The 20,681-nt window shown below is 40.8% G+C and overlaps 1 protein-coding gene across 1 annotated transcript; it reads right to left on the bottom strand.

The window, feature by feature from the left end:
* Nucleotides 1-1,455: 1,455 nt before the first annotated feature.
* tm9sf4 (transmembrane 9 superfamily protein member 4) lies at nt 1,456-18,198 on the bottom strand. The gene is made up of 18 exons (XM_088937180.1): nt 18,166-18,198; nt 13,567-13,674; nt 13,264-13,363; nt 12,481-12,649; nt 11,984-12,122; nt 11,439-11,562; nt 10,631-10,755; nt 9,922-10,033; nt 9,315-9,385; nt 8,984-9,116; nt 8,662-8,743; nt 8,431-8,506; nt 8,119-8,202; nt 7,356-7,531; nt 7,015-7,078; nt 6,380-6,499; nt 5,638-5,727; nt 1,456-4,951 (listed from the first exon to the last, which is right to left on the bottom strand). The coding sequence occupies exons 1-18, from the start codon at nt 18,196-18,198 to the stop codon at nt 4,802-4,804; spliced, it is 1,956 nt and encodes a 651-aa protein (XP_088793306.1). The 3' UTR covers nt 1,456-4,801.
* Nucleotides 18,199-20,681: the final 2,483 nt, after the last annotated feature.

The following is a 20,681-nucleotide window of genomic DNA, read 5'->3' as shown; positions in this document are numbered from 1 at the left end:
TAGACTCTGATCATTGTAATACACCATTAAAATCCTCAAAGAACTCAAAAGAGAATAAGAACAATCAAAGCAACAAAGGAGTAGATCTGAAGTTGAATTAACCCTTAGTCAAGTTTAAAACAAAGACAGCAAAAAGACTGATGAAGATTCCTTGCAAGAAAACTAGGGTATACTTCTATAAACCAAACTAAAACTAAAATTCAAGTGGGCTTTGCTGTATTGTATTCAAGCTCGTTTGAAGATCGAGATACCATGCCAAAAATAGATAGGATACACTAATCTGTGTGATAGAGAAGTGACTGCTATTTCAGTGTCCTATGTCACTTCAGATATCAATAATTTTAATTGTCTAGAGATGATACAGCCTTAGCTGCATATCAGTCCTCGTAGGGGGTGAGATAGGGTTCAGAAAAGTGCTTCACTGATGAGAAGATGACTCAATGAAGCACTTTTCTGTGATTTCTTACCATGCACAAAACTAAATCTTTCCTAGCATGGGTCTAAATTAGTGTGAGCAGTTTTCTGTACATCTGTCTTGTTTTGTTTCAGCCAGTTATAACCTCCATGTACTTATTAGTACTGCACTTACTCTTAAAATATTGTACTAGTAGGTACAGAACACATCTTGAAGGGAATAAAGTGATTTCCAGGAAGAAAATCAGATTTTAAAAAACTAAAAACAACTATATATATATATGTGATATTGATTTTGCTTTATTATGAGAAACTGGGTACTGTCTATTAAAGACAAAATCCATGTGTAGTTTTATATATTTTAGCTTAATGTTAAGTCTTGCATTCCAAGTTCTTTATGTAACTTTAGTAACTAGTTTTTAGTATGCTCTATTACTGCCACCTCAGAAAAAAGTGAAAGAAAACAAAAGGTGTTTTGTGTTCATCATACACTATTTTTATATAGCATGGTATTTACATACTACAGGGAAATTGTAAAAAAAATCCTTCAGAGAGAGGAAGAACGTTTTATAAGAAAGATGTCTTCTTTTTTTTGTGCTCAAAAAGGTTCCACATACAATCAGTTGCTGCAATGTAAAATGACAGATTTTTTTTTATATTGGTTGATCCAAAGAAAAAAGCTACAGCAAACATATTTACTTATTGTACAGAACGTTGTACTTTTTAACTTTTAATGTGTTATGGTAAAAATGATTAAAATACAAACATGGTTCAATGCTTTTGTCTTTTTTAAAAAAGAAAACACTTACTTTCTTCAGATTCCTGAATTGGGGACGAGGGGCTGACAATTTCTAATTGATAGCTTGGATTTAGGGTTGTCAAAGGCTTGCATATTTTGCTGTAATTCTGAAAACCCCAACTGGTGAAACTGCAGGACCCAAATCTTGACCTTTGAACCATGAATTCTGTAGCAGGGCCTATCTTGTCTTTACAGAAAACACCACTTTGCAAAGCTCCATTTAATCCACAGTGGGACACAGGTTCAAAGTTGGATTATTCGGCACTTTATTTTTATACACTATGTAACTGGACATTCTTTTAAAAAAAAAGGGAACATGCAGACTCAAAAACAATGCCATGATCAAAACAGATGGTGCCTAGGAACAGCTAACAATATTGCAAAGCTTCCTTTATTTACAGAAATACACAAATATTACATCTTTAAAAATATATATGTACTCAGAATTGACAGGTCCCAAAGAACAGATCTGATGAAATCATTCAGAGGCTGCAAAAAAAGAAAACGATTGAAAACTTACAGTGCTCTCAACTCACTGTAGTGATTAGAACTACTTCTCTGCTTGGATTCAAAACCCATGCATCTGAAGAGAATCTGATTTTCTGCTTTCTTCCTACTAAAACACATCTGAATTTCTGTACTCCAGGGCCAAAGTGTAATTTATGTCTTTTCTGGTAAGGTCGCAGAGGGGGGCGCTATATTTTAATTTTAAACCGTTACATTTCTGCATTTTCAACCTTAATCAATAAAACTGGTTTGCTTCTGTGATCACTGTTAACAGGCAGAATAGCGATGAGGACACTTCACACCTCATGCATTACATTTTTGCGTTTAATTTGATGGCTCACTATCCTGCTTTACCAACATGTGTGAATCTGAATTGTGAGGTTTTCCTGCTGGAGGATGGAAATCAAGTTACCCAACTGCACATAACTTTGGTACAATTTTTACTTAAAAGGAATATAGTCTTTGCTTTGACCTTCGCACTCAAAACACCTGAGCTGTAAAATTCCATAGCCTGCATCTCTCTGCCAGCAGTAACAGAGACTGTTCCTAGTCGCTGAACGTCATGCCAACGCAACCCAGATCGAAGAGAACAGTATTTACTTCTCATTTGGTTCATCACAAACCAGGAAAATTTTCTCAGATACACCAGGAGGAAGAGTTGCCAACTGATTAAGGAGAAAAAGAAACTGCAAGTTGCAAAAAAATATTTTTGTGCATTTTTACTTAACAGTGCAGTAAAGGTTTTCAAAATTGCTTTCAACTTATTTTGCTCAATCAATCCTTTTCAACTACAACTCCTAGGTGAAGGCAATCTACAACCAAGGTACCATAAATCTCATCGAACCATTTATAAGTCAAAATCTGCATTTGCTTTTTATCTCCACCAGCTCTCTTTGGAAACTTAGCCCACAAACATACAACACACAGCAAACAAGAGAAGAGATGTGTTCTGCTAACAGATGCTCCCACTCAGTAAACAGGGAAGGGCACAGTGAATGTGATTTGTTTGGAATTGCTAATTGTTTTATTATATAGCCAACCGATTTGGAATCGCCAAGTGTCTGTATGACTTATCTCTCTAGCGACGCTACCAAACACCCTTCCAAGAGAGAAGGTTCTGTGCAGGCACACCCATCTGCAGAGACATTGGTCTCTTAAAGCACCTTACGCTCAACAGCACTGGGCAGGAGTGACCACGCCAACTGGAGGGAGGGGAGAGCGGCTCTCCAACATCGCCACAAGTCGGCGCATGCCCAGCAAGAAACTGACAGCTGCTGGAGAGTCTAGGGGACTCATGTGGCATCTCTTGTGCCAATGCAAACCTTACTGAATCAAACCTGTAACACTGCATTCTTGCTGATGAGATCTTAAACAAGGAACAGCAATACAAAAAATGATATAAAAGACTTAGCTGACAGATCAAAGAGAAAAACATGGTTTAGTGTCTCTTGGCCTGTTTGTATTGTTAAACCATGGCTGGAGACCGATTATAAACTGAACCCCTTACCATGTAGTGGAAGTATCCGGCTGTTGACTGTCACTAAATCTCCATAACTGGGGGAAAACAGATGTAATGACAAGCCAGTAACTTTTCTTGTCATCATTACAATATTGTTCAAAACAACCTGATCTACATGTCATTCAAATAAGTGGTTCAGATGGCCAGTAGGCAACACTTGGAAGGCCACGATGCAAATAAAATAGTTTCAACACATGGTTCTGGCAGGATAACACTTAATTTCCTCACACATGCAGAAGTCTCGTTAATCTATGCAGGACTACAACCCGGAAATCACTTCAGCTAAAAACAGTACCGCCTTGGTGGAACAGGCTGTAAACTAGAACAACCGGGGCTCTTTTTATGAAGAAATTCCACTTTACAAAACCAGGGAAATATACAAAGAGAAAATACCATAACAGCTTCCTTTGCGTGTTTGGTCAAAAGTGGTTTTATAATAATTTATTACATCAGTCTTCTTAAACATGCCCCCACCCCCAGACCATCAACTGTAAGTGAAATTCATGCACTTGACAGCAGTTTTTAATGCTTAACTGAGTAGCTCCCAGTCCACAAAACATGATTGTTTTACAGCAGCTGAAATTGAAAGCTGAGGTCTGCTTTAATACTCCAATGAAGAGACAAAGTCATGTAGCATCACCACCTATGAAAATGAGGTCTGACATTTGCAAATAATTTACCAATGATTAAGCCTTGAAATCTTCATTATGCAATCTAGTATATAAAACTGAAAAAATGTATATATATACAAGAAAAACCTTAAAATGTATGGTAAATTTTGTTCTATATATGTTTTAAAAAAACCTACTTGCTTAACGTTAACCCCTGGAGCACCTGTTTCAAAAAGTAAACAAATTCGATAGACCCATAGTGTCACAAAATTTGTATTTTACACACACTTGCAGAAATCCATGGGATGCCAGTGTAATCCGCTGGCAGCACATTTGCTTGACACTGTTACAGCAGACATGAAAATGGAGAGGAATGAAAAAACAACAACAACAACAACAAAAAACACATTCACCCCTCACTCTTGCCTCGTCTCTATACAGCCACGGTGATCACCTATACAGATCACCCGCCAACATCAGTGGATCACATCCCCGTAGTGAACAGGCACTCTAGGTTACATTTTATGAGAAGTAATCTCTAGGACAAAAATATCATCACTGCCTTCCTGTTTCCAAGTTACGTTCATGATCTTCATCATCATTATTATTATTATGTTATAAAGACCCCTTGCCCCTCCCCCAGCTGCAGAAAAAGAAAACAATGAGAATTTACAAAACCCTGTAAAAACTATACTCCGTAAGGAAAAATGTTAAACTTAAAACTCAGACATAACAAAACGGATTAAAAATTGTTTCATTCTCCATTCAAAACACGCCGATCTTTCGAGTATGACCTTTTGCCCATGCTCTGTGATTCCGTCGAACACTGGTGCAAATACAGGAAAATTAAAGTCGAGAATTTGGTTCCGTCTGGCTGTCCATTTCTGGCCGAAGGCCCTCCCCACCCCCGTATGCAAGCAGAAACTCTAGTCAGCGCTCCGTCCGCACCGATCAGTCTATTTTGACAGCGGCGTAGATTTTCCGTATGAACATGTACGCTGCGTAAAATCCGATCGTCCCGGTTAAAAGCCAGAAGGAGAGGACCATCAAAGTTGTGTATCCAAAGTAAAGGAGTGACGGGATGAATTCTACAATATCCAACTGCAACCAAAAAAAAAATCACATCAGTAGGGCAACGATTACTTTAGCACCACTCTCGGTCAAAGCTGAATCGGTCGTCTTTCACCAACGCGGTTGTCGTTTTTAATGTGATTTAGCGAGGAAGGAAAAACTGCACATCAGCTAACAGCATCAGGGATCGTGTCCACTTCTAGAGATTCACGGCGCAGCAGGGTTCTCGGTTACTGTAAACTCCAGAGGGGTGAAAATGAGGAGAAAAAAGGATGGACAGTGGATCTACAAATTATAAACATTAAGCGATCTAACAGAAAGCTGAACCCCCAGTCTGTACCAGCCAATTGGAAATCGTGTTTTGTTTTACCAACTTTTTCACAACTGAAGAAACAAGGAGACCTGCCACACTGTGGATCTTACTGACCATCCCTGGGTAGCTTACAGTTATATACACATTCAGTTTAACAGGTGGATTTAGTGTGCCTGTTATGACATAAACAACCGAAAGACACCTCTTTCACTGTTAAAAAGAATTTGAGGTGCGAAAAACACCCCAACAAATCCCACATTTGTGCTTCTGCAAACTGTTCAAGCAAAAGTAAAAGAACAGCAGAGTAACTTTCACAGATGCCGAGAAGCAAAGCTTCAAAATGTGTATTTTTCAATGAATGACCGACATGCCTGTACTTACTCCATCTGAGAACGAGCCTTACCTTGTTAACAAAGTAAAAGATGGCATAGATGAGAACATAGAAGGCGGACCCTCCAGAGACCAGGAACGTTCGCCACCACCACCTGTAATCCTGCAGGCAGACAACTGTGGTTACACTTTGCTTTCGGAATCTCCAATTATGACTTTTAACTCAGAACTTTTGTTTCTGTTACATTTCGCCTATACAACAGATGGAAGCATTCAGCGATTTAGATTTCTGAAATACCTCCTGGTATGACGAAGAAAACATTCCACAATGTCTCAGAAAGATCACTCACCTAAAATTCAGGGCACTGTGCATGTACTTTTTCTCTTGAGCTCCAGATTTCTACTATTAAGATGCAGAAATTATGTGTTCGCTCTCTTTGCATTAACCTAGTTATTTCACTGAAATCCTGATTGCCCCTTACCATGATGATGAGTGTTCAATACTTGGACATCAGTATCAAGCATAGTATGATCGAAACAAAATTAAATAATACTAGCCAATTTGTGGATATACAGTAGGAGTACTGATACATTACTTAGGTCTGTGATTACGAATGAAATGTTTTCTGACAAGGACATGAAGTATGAAGAACATTAAAACAGGTTAAAAACAGACACAGTCCGGTCTGTCATTTGACCTTATCTAACAATTGACTTAACTAAAAAAAAAAGGTTTTTGGATGCGCTGGTGTGTCTCTATGTATTCTGAAAGGTTCTAAGGATCACACATGAAAACAATGAGGACTGTACCCCACCTCTGCACACAGCTGGAAATAAACCATCACTATGCTGATCTGAGAGCAGGACACCACCAGGATGATGAACACTAAAAACAGGAATCCAAACAGGTAATAGAACTGGTTTTCCCATATGGCCTGCAGGAAGGAAACAGGAACACAGACTTGTTAAAAAAGGTTTCACTCTTTAGAATTTTATAAACCAACCCTCTCTAGAATAAACTGGTTAGACCTCCAGCTCATCATTGAAGATGATGACACTAAGAGATCCAGAATACTTTTTTTTACAATTATATATTTCCAAGGAAATTTCATTTTCTAAAATGAATAAAACAGTAATTTTACAAATGAATAAAAAGTTATATACAAAAAATCAAAACAATGTAAACACACTATTTATGCCTGTATAATTTTACAAAAATAACAAATAATGAGTTGATTAATGAGTAATTTTCTTTTGACACTGATTATATTAGTGTTATGAGACAAAAAGTCACCAAAGGCAGTATGACACTGCCTACAAATCACATGCTACCCCAAGTTAAACCTCAGCTATAAAAGCTTTCGACTCATTTTAATATCCCTTTGAGGTATGAGTTGTAAATGGAGCTGAATGTTTCCAACAGTCTGTTGTAAAATCCAGGCCGACTTACACTGAAGATGAAGAAGAGCTCTATGAACATCGCACCGAAAGGCAGAATCCCAGCCATAAGAATTCTAAAAAAACCCAATAAAAAACAAAGCTTTGGAACCGGGTGACAAGAAACTTGTCGAATACAATGACCCTGTTTAATTGTTACAGTTCACATATTTCCAAAACTGGACGGATCCTATCCCTAACAGATGGTGTTCACCACGTGATTCAAGCCAAGTAATGACGCCAACACTACAGATTCCAAGCTTCTGGAACAAAAACACAGTCAAAAATTAAACACCGAAACAAACTGACAAATTTAAGGCTGAAACATGCCGTGGGTGACTAAATTAACCTTACCCAACGAACTTGTTCATGTACCACCTCTGTTCAGGGATCTGTCGGGGGATCTGGTTGGTGCGCACGGGGTTGTCGTAGGGCTGCTTCCGGAATCCGAAGTAGTATCCCAGGTAGACCAGTGGCATGGAGATTCCAAACCACATGCACAACAGGGCCACCATGGTCACAAACGGCACCTTCCAGCAGACACACAGCACTGTCAGTGCAACATTGGTGGACACGGCAGACAACTTAAAGATCTTAGACTTCTAAAACAAAAGGTTGAATTAAAAAAAAATCTCAAGGGCACTCTTGAGGCGTCTTGGACACCACCAAGGCTCGAGCATGTCAATTAGCCAGTAATAATAATAATAATAATAATAATAATAATAATAAAGAGGTGACTTTGTTTATCCACCACTTGGTCATGCCAAGCAGGTATTCTTGTCTGCAGCCCTATTAAACCATATCAGACCACAGAAATGAGACTTTAGGGATGCCAGACAGCACAAACCCAGAGTGGAATTTAGCCAGGATACTGGGCTGACATTACCTAGTCCAGTGTCAAAGAGTAAGCACCACAGTTTCACATCTGAGCATCATCCAAAGGGCAGCACCTTGTACAGTGCAGTGTCTCTTGTGAATATAACAAGGTGTTGGGATCAATTAGCTACTATCTACCAAAAGGGCTAGATGGGCCATATGGCCTCCTCTCCTTTGTGCCCTGTCTTATGTACTTATGCAAAAAGTCAAATACACTAGACCTCGTTCCACATGGCCTTACCGCCCCAGAGGAGTGCTCTCCCCAGATGAAACAGTTCAGGATAAAACAGATCCCAAACACGACAGCAGGGTACAAGGTAGCAGTCTGAAAGGTGTAGGAAAAACAAACACACTTCAGCAATAGTCTGAGTCTTGCTCACCTAGATCATCCTGAGATAATCGTAACTGGAGTCTGAGGAACAACTGGGACAAGAATCTGTGCCACTGACTCTAGCGTACTCATGAAAGATTCATATTAACGCATTCCCAAATTCATAACATGGCATACTTCAGCAATAGTAAAGGCCCCATTTCATTGGTGACTGTTACTCACACAGAAAGCTCCTTTCCTCCACCTGTGCCCCTTCAGAGTGCGGTACAGCCGGCCAGCGAAATACCCTCCAAACACACTACCAGGGGGGACAGAACCATAATCAAAGTCACACTCAGAAGGCCACAGTCCACAAGAGCCTGTCAGGGTTAGTCAGGGTCGAGACAATACCAACTGAGAATCAGTGAGGCACCTGCAGGCCGTGGATTGTCATTATAAGACCGAGGTGCCTACCCCATGAACATGAACAGGAAGCAGGCTGTTGTCATCAGGGCTCCTCTGCTCGATGGTGACAGCATACCCAACATGGCAACAACTAGAAAAACAACAGATCCAAGTGAGCTCTTGCATGACAATGAGACCACATTATGTCGTTTTGAGGCCCAGGAGCCTTTGTCAATGCTAATGCAACTGCTTTTATAGTGCATGGATAGATTTTAGACCAGCCTACAAAGTGTAATGGTGATCCTACTTTGCATTTGAAAAGAAAATCACAAACAGCAGTAGCTGCCAAGGATTCAACCATTAAATCTCATTACTGTGCCAGAATACTCACTGATCACTATCAGCACCATACAGAAGAGCTGAATGCCAGAACCTAACAGAGAGCTGAGGATCATGGGATACTGGGGTGGGCGGAACACGTCACCATGAACATTCTTCCAGCCTGATTCTTCCATTGTGTCCTCCTGAGAGGGATAAGTAAAAGTAAAATTATCATGTAGAAGGAAATGACAATAAACGGATCAGAAAATTGTTGGAACAGCTATAATCTCTATGTCTTGTGCAATCTCATCAAGGGTCACTTTCTCTAATAAACACAACACACCAAAACAAAAGGACAGGAAAGCTTTTCACTAAAGTCTCCCACACTTGATATTACTTACAATGTCATCTTCTTTGTTGTAATTAGCAATGTCCTTCCTCAAAGTTCGGATGATGATCATGCTCAGAATGCCTGAAAAAACAAAGTTATTATCGCATTAATTTATTTTCCAAAGCCTTTTTGACATCGGAAGCACGAATATGAATAAATCAAATAAATCAAATAAATCAAACAGTATAATTCCATTACATTAAAAGACATCTTGAGAGATGCATCAGGCCAGTGGATTTTAAGGTGTGACAGAAAATGTGTTCAGTGGCCAACCCATCTGACCAGTGTCCTGACAAATTCACTTCCAGCCCTTTCTGTATCAAATCAAAGTATGGACCACTGGAAAACAGGGAAGTGAACTGCTGACTGCTGCAAATCACAGGCGCAGTCCGTGTAGCAGAAGGTAATTTTACATAGACTGATGTCACCCCATCAGAGAAAAAGGTACAGATGTGCACAGTACAATATGTCATGAGTTTGAAAGACTTGGGATACTTAAGAAAAAACAGAACGGTGCAGCACTATACTGGGTATGATATCTTGAATTTGTTTTTTCGCTAAAATTTCATATTAAATGGACAGCCATTTAAAAAGTAACAGGCAACGCTGCCCTTTACCTGACAGGAAGAAGACGACGACAACAGAGTTAACGATAGAGAACCAGTGAATTTGCACATCACTCATGGTGAGGTAAGTGTCCCAGCGAGAGGCCCATTTCACAGAACTCTCCTGTGGAGCACAAGACAGAAGAAGACCTGGTGTGTTGTAACATGACCAAGAGAAGCAGGCGCACCATCACGGTTTAGTGTCTGTAACGCTTCTCTTACAAAGCAGTTTAAATCTGCGTTTTTGCTATTTTAATACTGACAGCATATATATATATATATGATATGCCTCTTCATAGTTATTTTCCAGTCCAACTTATCTTGTGCAGAGGCAGTCTCTTTTGAGGTTGAGGTCAGAGATTCACAACCCCTGCTGAGAACAGCCCAAGACAGGCAGACTCAAATCATGGCAAACTCAACCTTTTGATATAACATGATATAATAATGTTTGAGAAATTGCCCAGAGGTGTGCAGAGGAGGCTGCCGATGCAGCTTTAACTCACAAACTTAATAGGATTGGTCACATTTGAGCTGTAAATAGTGATTTTTGCCTCAGCTGGAACATTTGATCAGTACTGCCTGCCGATGAGTTCAAAAAACTGCCACGACAGAAAAACAGAGATTATAAAGACTTCAAGGAATCATGTTCCTTGAAGGAATTTCGAGGAATCATTTTCCCTCAGCTTGATTAGTGTTCAATGTGTTTCGGTGGCGCTCTTACCTCCCAGTGGACAGAGTAAGTGAAGAGAACCTCGTTCTCCTTCGCAGGGTCTATCACCTGGGCAGCAAAGCCATTGCCACTGCTCTCAGGCAGAGTGCAGGTACCTTTGTCATCTGTCTTCAGGTCTGAAGAGGACAAGACGGAGCCCAATCATGTCCACTACTCTGAGACTCTTAAAACCTAGCAATAACAGCACTAGCTTATCCTATGCAGAACTAGCATTGGGTACAGTTACTAATTCTGTTAAGTTTTTTAGTCTACTAAAACAGTCTGAACAGGTGCTCAGTGGACCACAGCACAACTAATGCTGTCATTGTTACTGCTGTGTCTGTGCGACAGCAGCAGATCATGTGGATAGTTAAAAAGGCCATAGCTGAAACACTCTAACAATTTATTGTATTTTTTTCAACAGCAAGTGCAGTTTATTACTAGAGTGGTCACACACATAGGACTGTGGCATTACAGCAATGCCATATGGACCATGCAATGTGGTTAAGGGCCTGGACTTAAAAACAAGTAAAAACAAGAGGAACATAAAGAAGATGACGGAAAGATTGTATGGTAAAATTTCAGAACAGGAGTTGAAGAAATAGATTATGCGCAGAAAAAAAAACCTCTACACAAAGTTTTAATGCATTTTACACTTCAACCTATTTTTTATGTCTATTTCTATTACTATAATTTTTGTAGCAAAAAACCTCGCAAAACATTTGCCGTAAACACAAACGTGACGGGCAAGTGACAGAATCTCTTTTGCTCCCGGAGCGCCAGCAGCAGGAGAAGCAGTCACTTGTGCAAGAGAGTCTACCTTCCAGGGCGACACTCTGGGGGATGACCTCGAAGCGCACCACTCTGAAATTGGGCTCCTCTTCCTCCTCCACCTTCTCTTTGTGGTAATAGAGGACGAAGGACAGGTGGTTGTGCAGGAAGAACTGAAAGAATGTGGACAGCCCAGAGATAAGAATCTGTTGCAGTGGTTACAGTTTAACACTCTGGGTTCCTGTACTAGTGCCACGTAACTGCGCAGGGCTTTCACAATACTAGGCATCTGCTGAGCAACACGTTACACAACATGAAGTGAAAAATAAAGGCGGGTGTTTTAAACACAGGCTCTAAAAATTTAAACTAGGGATAGGCAATGAAAGAAGTTCAGTTAAGTACGTAAAGCCTGTGCTAGAGCACAACGTAAACTTTCCAGCTGTCTTATCAAAACAGGGTTAAAAGTTGCAGTCTTGCACTTAGTACATTTGTTTTAAATTCATGTCCTGCAGCTTTGAGAAGGTAATAACGATTTTCAGACACAAGGGAATAAAATTAACGCAGACAATACATTTTGCAGCCCCAGACACGTACTCTGCCTTTCTGTGTGAAGCCCAGCCTGTAGCCATGCTCGAACTGCACATCTTTCTGCGTGTCCTTCTTCTGCTCTTCATCACCTTCCCCCTCTGCAAAGGCCTCCAGTCGGGTGGCCACCGGCAGGTTATCTGCGATGCTGGAACAGCACAACAGAGCAAATCAGCCGAAGGAGAACAGCACTATGCCATCGACAGAGGGGTAAGAAGGAATGAAGGCAACGGGTTCTGTGCGATGGGTCCAAAAAACCACACACACTGATTGATACAAACAGGTCTGAAAGCTGCAACACTGAACAGGCATGATCTTCAGAGTGAAGGACAGATGTCAGCGCTCTCTTAAGCTGCAGCAGCACTTTTAAGACGAGCTCAGTTTAAAACGCCTCCACTGCCAAAGACAGAAGTTTCGCTACAAGTGCTGGCACAGTGGAACTAACTTCTCCTCCCTAGTGAGACATCGAGGGCCAGCAGGGTAGCAATCACAGCTTTCTTACTTACAGATGGACGTAGTATTCCTCCTTGATGCGCTCTGCCATCAGCTTGCTTTCCTCTACGGAAAGCTTCAAAGCCTTTTTGGGTCTTCCACACAGAACTTCACACTTCTTCTCGCTGGTCATGCGAACTTCGAAGGGGGTGTTGACAATGCGGTCCCCTCTCAGCACCTCCCCTGTGTAAAACAGCCACCCTTAGCACCGTAGAGCCCGACTGGCGCCGAAACCAACCCGCTCTCAGGACAACATTGCAGAGTGAGGGGACGCACCTTCTCCCCTAGGCTCTCGTGAAAAGCCTTACTCGGCGGCCCGTCCGTCACACAGTGTTTGCCAGCTGGCTGTTTTTCTAGTTTTATTAACAAGTCATTCAGCTGAGCAGGTAAGAGAGGAACTGTAAGGTGTGAAGCAGAAACTTGCCAGAGCAAAAGAAAACCAGCACGAGCTCAGCACTGATACCCATGTGCCAAGAAATGGAACTTTCACTGCATGCTAATAATAACACTGTCATTTAAGAAATGACCCAGCACGTCAAAAACGCAATGCAGCTCTTCTACCTTGATCAGGGTTATTGACGCACCCTTTTAACTTTTACAATACTGTTGCACAAGGTTTTCAGGATTTCTGCTCGAGTACTCAAAAGATGTTTGGATAGTTAGGAGAAGTCTCTATAAAATAACTCATGGAGTGCGATCCTGGTCCAGTATATTGCAGGGCAACAGCTGCAATCGCAGTTGGACAATCTTGCATGGCCTGCGCCTCCCCGGGCGTCCCTACACACAAACGAACTCACCCAGATTTTCTGCCTTGTAAACGACTTTGTCCGGCCGGCAGAATGGCAGGGAGTAATACTCGTACGGCAGCTGGGTATGGGAGCTCGTCAGCTTAACAGCCTGCGGATACCAGAAAGAAAAGAGTCATGAGTCATGTTTACATGCCAGCCAAATCCCAAGAAAACAACACAGAGGCCCACAGAATGAGGGAACATGGCGCTCACTGTGACAACTTTACAGCACCAAGGCCATCTTCATGGCTAAACTGTCGGAAATGAAGGTTATTCCTTTTTGCCTTCTTATTAGAAAGTTTAACAGTTTACCTTGATTTCCACAACATCATTCTGGTGGAAGTTTATTGGCGCAACTCCAGGCACATAGAAGGAATTGGTAGTGTGCAAAATGGAAAACAGCACAAACAGCCACGTTTCCTGAAACAGAAGATACAGCTTTACATGATGGGGCGAGACTGGTCATCTTGAAGACAAACAGGACAAACTGAAACCTTTCACATGTACGCAGTTCACAAAATACCAGGTTTTTAATCTATATCTAACCTACTAACTTACTAACCTGTTCAGCAAAGCAGTTATGGATAAATATGTCAGAGCGCTTAACAATTTAATTTATGCTCTTTACTTTTTGAAAGTAAAACACAGCCACAATCCATTAAGAACTACAAATTATTTTCAGAAAACACCATCCTGTTATTTGTATCCAAAGGCTATAAAAGGCATATCCCCCCTCTTTAACTATATTAAGTGCTTCAAAATGTCTTTAATTTCATGAATCATCCACACATGCAGGTTCACAAACACAAACAGATCAATGACAGAAATCATTTATATTGGCGCCGCCCCCAAGCTCTGCTCAAACTGACACAGTATAAAAGCTGGCTTAAACAAAATTAAGTTTGCAAGGTGAGGACTTGTTTCTGTATTTTCAGTACAACAAAAACAGATTTATGAAAACGGTCAAACACACCAATTACATAAAGTTGCAGATACAAAACATTAATATATATGTTGGCAAATATATCAATTCCTAGACTCCATTAAAGCAGCATATTGACATCTTAGCCTGAACACCCAAAACCTTCAATAGTGTTTGCTTGGTTGAAGAATGTTCAATAAACATCACAGATTTAACAATCTTATTGAAATCTTTAAAAACTTGCTTGACCATGTTTAACAAAATTTCAGAGCTGCTCCAACTTGTCTTCTTTTTTATATGCTTATCCAACCTCACTCAACAGGAAGTCGGAACCTAAATCCTTATTTGCTATCCCCAAAAGGGCTGTTACTCACGGATCTATCTCCGTTCACACTAGCAATTCTCAACAACTGGGTTTTCTTTGCTAACTGCAGCAGAGAAGACTAGTCTGAGGAGCTGGACAAAGTCTACATTTTCCTTTTCTTGTGTTTGGTTGGGATTATTACATTTGCTTCTGCAGGTTTTTCTCCTTTCTTCTCCTTGGTGTTTTGACTAAAACACTGTGATGCACATTGTGTAGCTCTGAAGGAAGTGAATGAGGCCTGTCTTGGTTCTCTCTCTAATCAGTTCTGTGAGGGATCCAAATGACAGCCGAGGGAATATGATTTAAATAAACAGAATTAAAAGTTATTCAAAATGACCCATAAGTGCCCTGCTTGGCAAAAAGAATCCCCCCCCCCCTTCCACATTTCATTAAGAGATTTTAAGAAAGAAGAGGACACCACTCATCCTTCGCAGAACAATCATAGCTTAGTGCACTGACTGGGTGATACAGGCCTGAACCATTCTCAAAGCTTAGTGCACTGACTGGGGTGATACAGGCCTGAACCCTTATTACTGCTTAGTGCACTGACTGGGGTAATACAAGCCATTCTCAAAGCTTAGTGCACTGATCAGATTCTTTCGGCAAGAAAGACTGCCTGACACTTCATTCACCTAAACAAACATTTTTCCCCATCTGCTTGGCATTGTGCAAACAAAAATTCACCATGCATCTCCTACAGTACTACAGCTCATCCTTTTGTCTCATTGGTTGATTCAAAAGAAGTTTAACCTGTGGTCACTACTGGCTGATTGACTAGTTACAAATTAAACTTCTAAAGGGAAGAAGAGAAGCTTCAAACAAAGCTGCTTTGTTCATTTTCGAAAAGCACATTCCTTGGAATTCCCCCCATTCTTTAATTTCTTATTTCTTGCTTGACACCTCAATACAAACCCAATATTAAAGACAAACACATCAACTTACCCTCACTACAATCCACGTACAAAGAATATAATGTACACAGGCCTCATACTTTATTTTTATACAACTTTATATACATTATAAAACTAATCCTTCTCTTAAGCAGGGAATTAACAGTCAAAATACACAGAAATGTATCATTTATGCACTCTGATGCTAAACATTTTGACTCTACATATGTTGTATGTGTTTTGATGATTCATTTTGTGGCAGCTTTCAAAACTTTACAGTTTCATTTCCAAACTGTAAAAAAACAAACACGTATACATTCAGAATTTATTTTTGAATCTACACAAAACAATAAAATAAATTCAACTTTTATATCGGTATATATAAACTTTTACTTGACACCCACTGACAGACAACCCTGTACCTTGATGTAACACAAGTCATGTAATTGTGGTTTGTTCTTGGTTGCACATTAAGTTAAAACATTTTTTAAATTAAACATTTTTCAAATTAAAGATTGCAACCGTGCAGATAGAACTATTCTTTAACACACTGCAGTTACTTTACTGGGGCTATGGAGGCATCAGTACTGTACACACCTTCATATGAAACTCCTCAGAATAACAACTGCTTTGCAAAATGTTTAGAAATAGGTCAACCACTGTAGTTTATTTGTCAATCCAGGTTTTATCTCAGCCTGGTGGTAGGCTAGCAAGCTGATCAGCACGGGTCACTGTGGTGTGATAAGTTAATACCTAAACCAGACTGCTGTTATTCTTTTCCACATAATATACTTTTTGCATATCTCAAAGAAATATCTGTAGCTTGGAGCCCATCCACACATCGACCAGGAATCTCCTACATTAACAGCTCGGAATCTTAAGAGACAGAGGGTTTCTAAATACATTTTCATGCCTATACAACACAAATGATCACTCAATGGCGTTTCATTCATATTATTTATATCAAAAATTATACTGTGGATAAATAAAGACAGTGGACAAAACAGGAAAGATCTGGGTAAATGGGGGACACTAAGTATATTAAAAGTAGAGGCTTCCACACAGGTGTGGGTTGATTAAGCAAACATGCTTAGGGTCATGTATAAGAAAGCCGGACAGGCCTGGCTGACTATAATTACAGCTGGCGTGGCCTTAAGAGGCAAGGCCGATGTTTCACATGCAGTGGCTTAAGGTGTAGAACCCCAAGGGGAAGACATCAGCAGCAAAGGGCATCAGTGGGTGGAAACACAGACTCTGTGAGATCCGAGGCTTAGTTCAAAGGGAAATGCAAAACAGACGCGCAGCTGCAGCTCAGCTCTCTGCCAGTTTCAACCTGGGGGCATCAGCAGCCAGTTTTATCAACAACAGTCTGTCGAGAACTCCACAGAGCAGGGTACTGTAGATGCGACTGCAGTGCTCAAATGGCTCATCAATCCTGGCGCCTTCCAGTGGTGCAAACAAAGCACAGGCCATGAGCGACTGAGCAGCGGAGAAAAGTGACATGCTCAGATGAATGATCTTTCATTGTGTTCTTGACAAACGGCAGAGAGGATCTGCTGTGCCAGCTTATACAACTCTATCATCATGAGCGCTAGAATCCCACAGTTAAGAGTTCCGGTGCCTCTGTAACATTGTGGGGTGCCTTTTCCTAGAATGGTTTCATTCCCTTAGAAGTCAAGGTCAAACTTAATGAGGGATCATCTTCATCACATATTTGTAAAATCTCCTTCCTGTCAGGAAGGGGTGTCTTTTAGGATGACAAAGCCCCCATCCACAGAGTTCTTGCCCAGTGGTTTGATGAGCCCGACCCTGATATCATGCATATGTCCATATCCATATGGACTTCTCCATCACCACATCTGAACCCAGGCGAACACTGATGGGATCTGCTGTAACAGAGCCCGAGACAGCGTTTTCCACCTCCCAAAACCAGCTGACCCTTGTGGAAGCGTGGAGCCATGCCCCCCCCTGCAGAATCGCAGACACCGGCAGACTCTATGCCACGGCACATACAGGCCATACCGACACCTGTGACGGCAAATGTCCTATTAAGCCTGGTGTTGTAATTTTTCCATCCACTACCTGTTCTTCTGCCACACCAGCAGAACATTAGGGAATAAAACCCCAACAGCAGCCTGATTCACCTCTGGCGGTGGTTACAGCTATACCTCATAAACGAAGAAATCCAGTTGGACGACATTAGCTTCCATTTACGAAACAAAACACTGCAATACACCTCTGTATATGTGGATACATGCGTGTCAGATTCTTACTGTAAGGCAAACCAACACCTTAAGTACCAAAACCGCAGTCAAGGCGAATAAGTCGAAATGATAAAATATAAAATCCAAACCGTATGGACACATCACATCATTTTGAAACAATACATAGACGAATGTTTAAAGTAACAACCAGAATACATATAGCTAGCTGTGGAGACGAATCTGAAACTCAAACAACTGTTGCCAGTATTTCCTTAGACCATTTATTCATCTTTCGGCTTCCCAGTCCTAAAAAAAAAAACTCCAGGTCCAATGAAGACCACAGTACACACAGGAAGCAATCGGCCTCCCAATCCAAACAATGAGCTCAAACGTCTTAAAACAGAAATCCAAGTGCCTCCCAGTGTTCCCGGTTTACGGCTTAATGCTGTCACGAGGTGACCTTGCCAATTACCGATCCGTGAGAGACGAATAAGAAGAAAAGAAATTAAAAAAAATGTCGTTTCTACTCACCATCGCCGCCGCCATCTTGAATACACGTGTCATTCGTGACGTCAGCGGAAGCGGAGTTTACCAATGAACGAGCCCGGACCCGGTAGGGAGGTAATTGGAGTTTCCCTCGGTTTCTAGACAACGAACCGGGAAGCGGTAGTATTTATGCCCGAAAACAAAACGGGGGCTTTTGTTGATCTTTCAATACCCGATGTTGCAAGAGTTCTCACACGAAATCAATGCTGAGATATTGACATGTGGATTGACTCCACGGCATGAAAACACTATTCAGGAAAGTGGCGCTGTTAGTGAGTAGTGCTCAACATTTCAAGGAGACTCCTATCGGTTTATTGCTTTCTGTCGAGGATAGCTCACTTGCATTCTTTACAATACAACTGTTTTAGCCACACACGATCTCAAAGAAACGTAATTGCCTTTATTACTACAATATGATTAACGGCAACTCGAGACAGGACAGTAATAGTTATGCTTCCTGTCGTTCAAGAACATAGGGTAGTTAACAAACTGCAAATCCACAGTCTGCATGTGTCCAGCTCTAGTAACGTACCCATTAATTCTTTTAAAGATCGAGCATTGACTAGCTTTTTCACTAAGTTGTGTTCAGGAAAAAGGTTAAAATAATAATAGGTGCCCCGACGTTTTATTGGACACGTGTGCCACTGGTAAATTCGTTGCAGTAATTCACATTCACATTTGTCATTAATCGGATTGACCCGCAAGGGTCTTGTGAAGCAGCTGGCCGTTAGAAGCAATACAGGCATGCTTTGCGACATGTTGCAGATTCTGTCTTGTGGACGTCTGTACCGTCCATCCCCCTGGTAGAAACTGGACAAGCTTGTGTCTGTTTACTGGTTTCTAAGTCCGAGGTGCCCCTCATCATCCCCACTCATCCCAGAGACATTCAGTGTGGACCTCAGGTTTGGCAAGCAAGGCATGCTTAGCACAACTCCTGTATTCTCATCTGTCTGTCGTGTCAGGATGAGCCTGCATGAACAGAAGCAGCAAGTCAGGTACCTGGCATTGCTATTTTGATTAATACAGTATACTGGTTCCTTTCTGTATTTTTATCTCTTGACATTAATGAAGTTAAACGGTGTGCGACTCAACTGACAGCCACGAATAACCTAATTTTCATAAATAATCAAAATTTAATTGCAAATATTTAATATACAATAATATCAACAGCCATATACTTGATTTTCCTATAAACCACACTTGCATAAAAAGAGTGCTCAGTGTATATTGAATTGCAATCATATATATTATGACCATTATGAATATTTCAGAACAGTGCATTTTTCATGTCACATAGCCACCCAGGTAATGGTATCCAAAGCTCATAACTTCACACGTGATATTGAATATTGAGTTATTTTCTACTTGTTGAAACGTACATAATGCAGTGGTACAGTCTGTAGTTTTCTAAATTTTAATGTGGACAATAATTTAGTGGAAAGAGTTTTCCCAAAGAAGACATTGCATTGAAGTGAAGAGCAATTCAAATCTGATATATAGTACAATAACATCCGCTTGAGAGGGTACAGCAGTGTACTTTACTAATCTTCCGGAGTGCTGAATGTTTTTCTTTTCTTTTCAAATGCCTTTTTGGTCTTTATGAACCTGATTCTGTGTGGCACTGTGCCCATTGCTCCGAGAAGTAGTTGCCAGTGGTGCCATCCAGTAGAGGAACAGGAACCACAAGACAGACAAAACAGGACACCAGAACAATGCAGAAGAACATGATAGTAGGAAGCAGTGTACAATGCACATTGCCCTCTGTGCCGTACCCGAGTGGATGAAAAATCTTAAGGCACAAGCTAAATTTGCTAAACTGATATATAATCCCATGGCCAGCAGAGGAATCCTACTTCGTTGGGCCCCTCAGCAAGGCCCTTAACCCAACTGCTCCAGGGGCGCCATATAAATGGCTGACCCCAAGCTTCTCTCTCCCCGTCTCCCCATCTGTGCACCTGTGTGTCTCATGGAGAGCAAGGTGGGGTATGGGAAAGAGACAAATTCCTAATGCAAGAACTTGTACTGTATATGGCTAATAAAGTGATCTTATCTTAAAACACAGTGTTCAGAAAGTACCAAAATACCTCCACAGTAGTCACAAACATTGAAATGATCAGCTTTATTCAGTATTTTAAATGTATCTGCTGTGAATCTGCTTCAAATGTCCATATTTTTACTTTTTTTATGTAACCTGCTGCTGAAATGGAATATAAATTAAGCTTGATTTGTGCCATGTACGGGTTAGGATTACAATTAATCTTAAAGTTTATCTGAACTTTTGATTTTTGACCACTTTTGATTCAGAGGCTTAGCAAGAACTGCCAAACTGGCCAAGTTACCAGTAGCACAGAAAGAGCACTACTGCTCCTGATCAAAGCATGTTGCCAACACTCTTCCAGGCTTGTGTTTCAGAAAGAACCTGATGGAGTTGAAACAATTGATTCTGAGGCTTGAAACAAAGTCAGAGTGAAGAGAAAAATGGACCCCTGTGTTTTTCTTGT

Source organism: Atractosteus spatula, chromosome 19, assembly GCF_055471065.1.
Source record: "Atractosteus spatula isolate fAtrSpa1 chromosome 19, fAtrSpa1.hap1, whole genome shotgun sequence".
NCBI lineage: Eukaryota > Metazoa > Chordata > Actinopteri > Semionotiformes > Lepisosteidae > Atractosteus > Atractosteus spatula.
Note: the sequence above shows the minus strand (reverse complement) of the source record. Positions and strands in the feature narration are given on the sequence as shown.

What these genes read in the sequence shown, in the direction of transcription:
- tm9sf4 (XM_088937180.1), bottom strand. Translation starts at nt 18,198, where the DNA reads ATGACACGTGTATTCAAGATGGCGGCGGCGATG. An exon ending in CCAGAGTGTCGCCCTGGAAG is followed by an intron (nt 10,756 to 11,438) that starts GTAGACTCTCTT and finishes TGTCCTCTTCAG; the next exon opens with ACCTGAAGACAGATGACAAA. An exon ending in GAGAGCACTCCTCTGGGGCG is followed by an intron (nt 7,532 to 8,118) that starts GTAAGGCCATGT and finishes GTCTGCTGGAAG; the next exon opens with GTGCCGTTTGTGACCATGGT.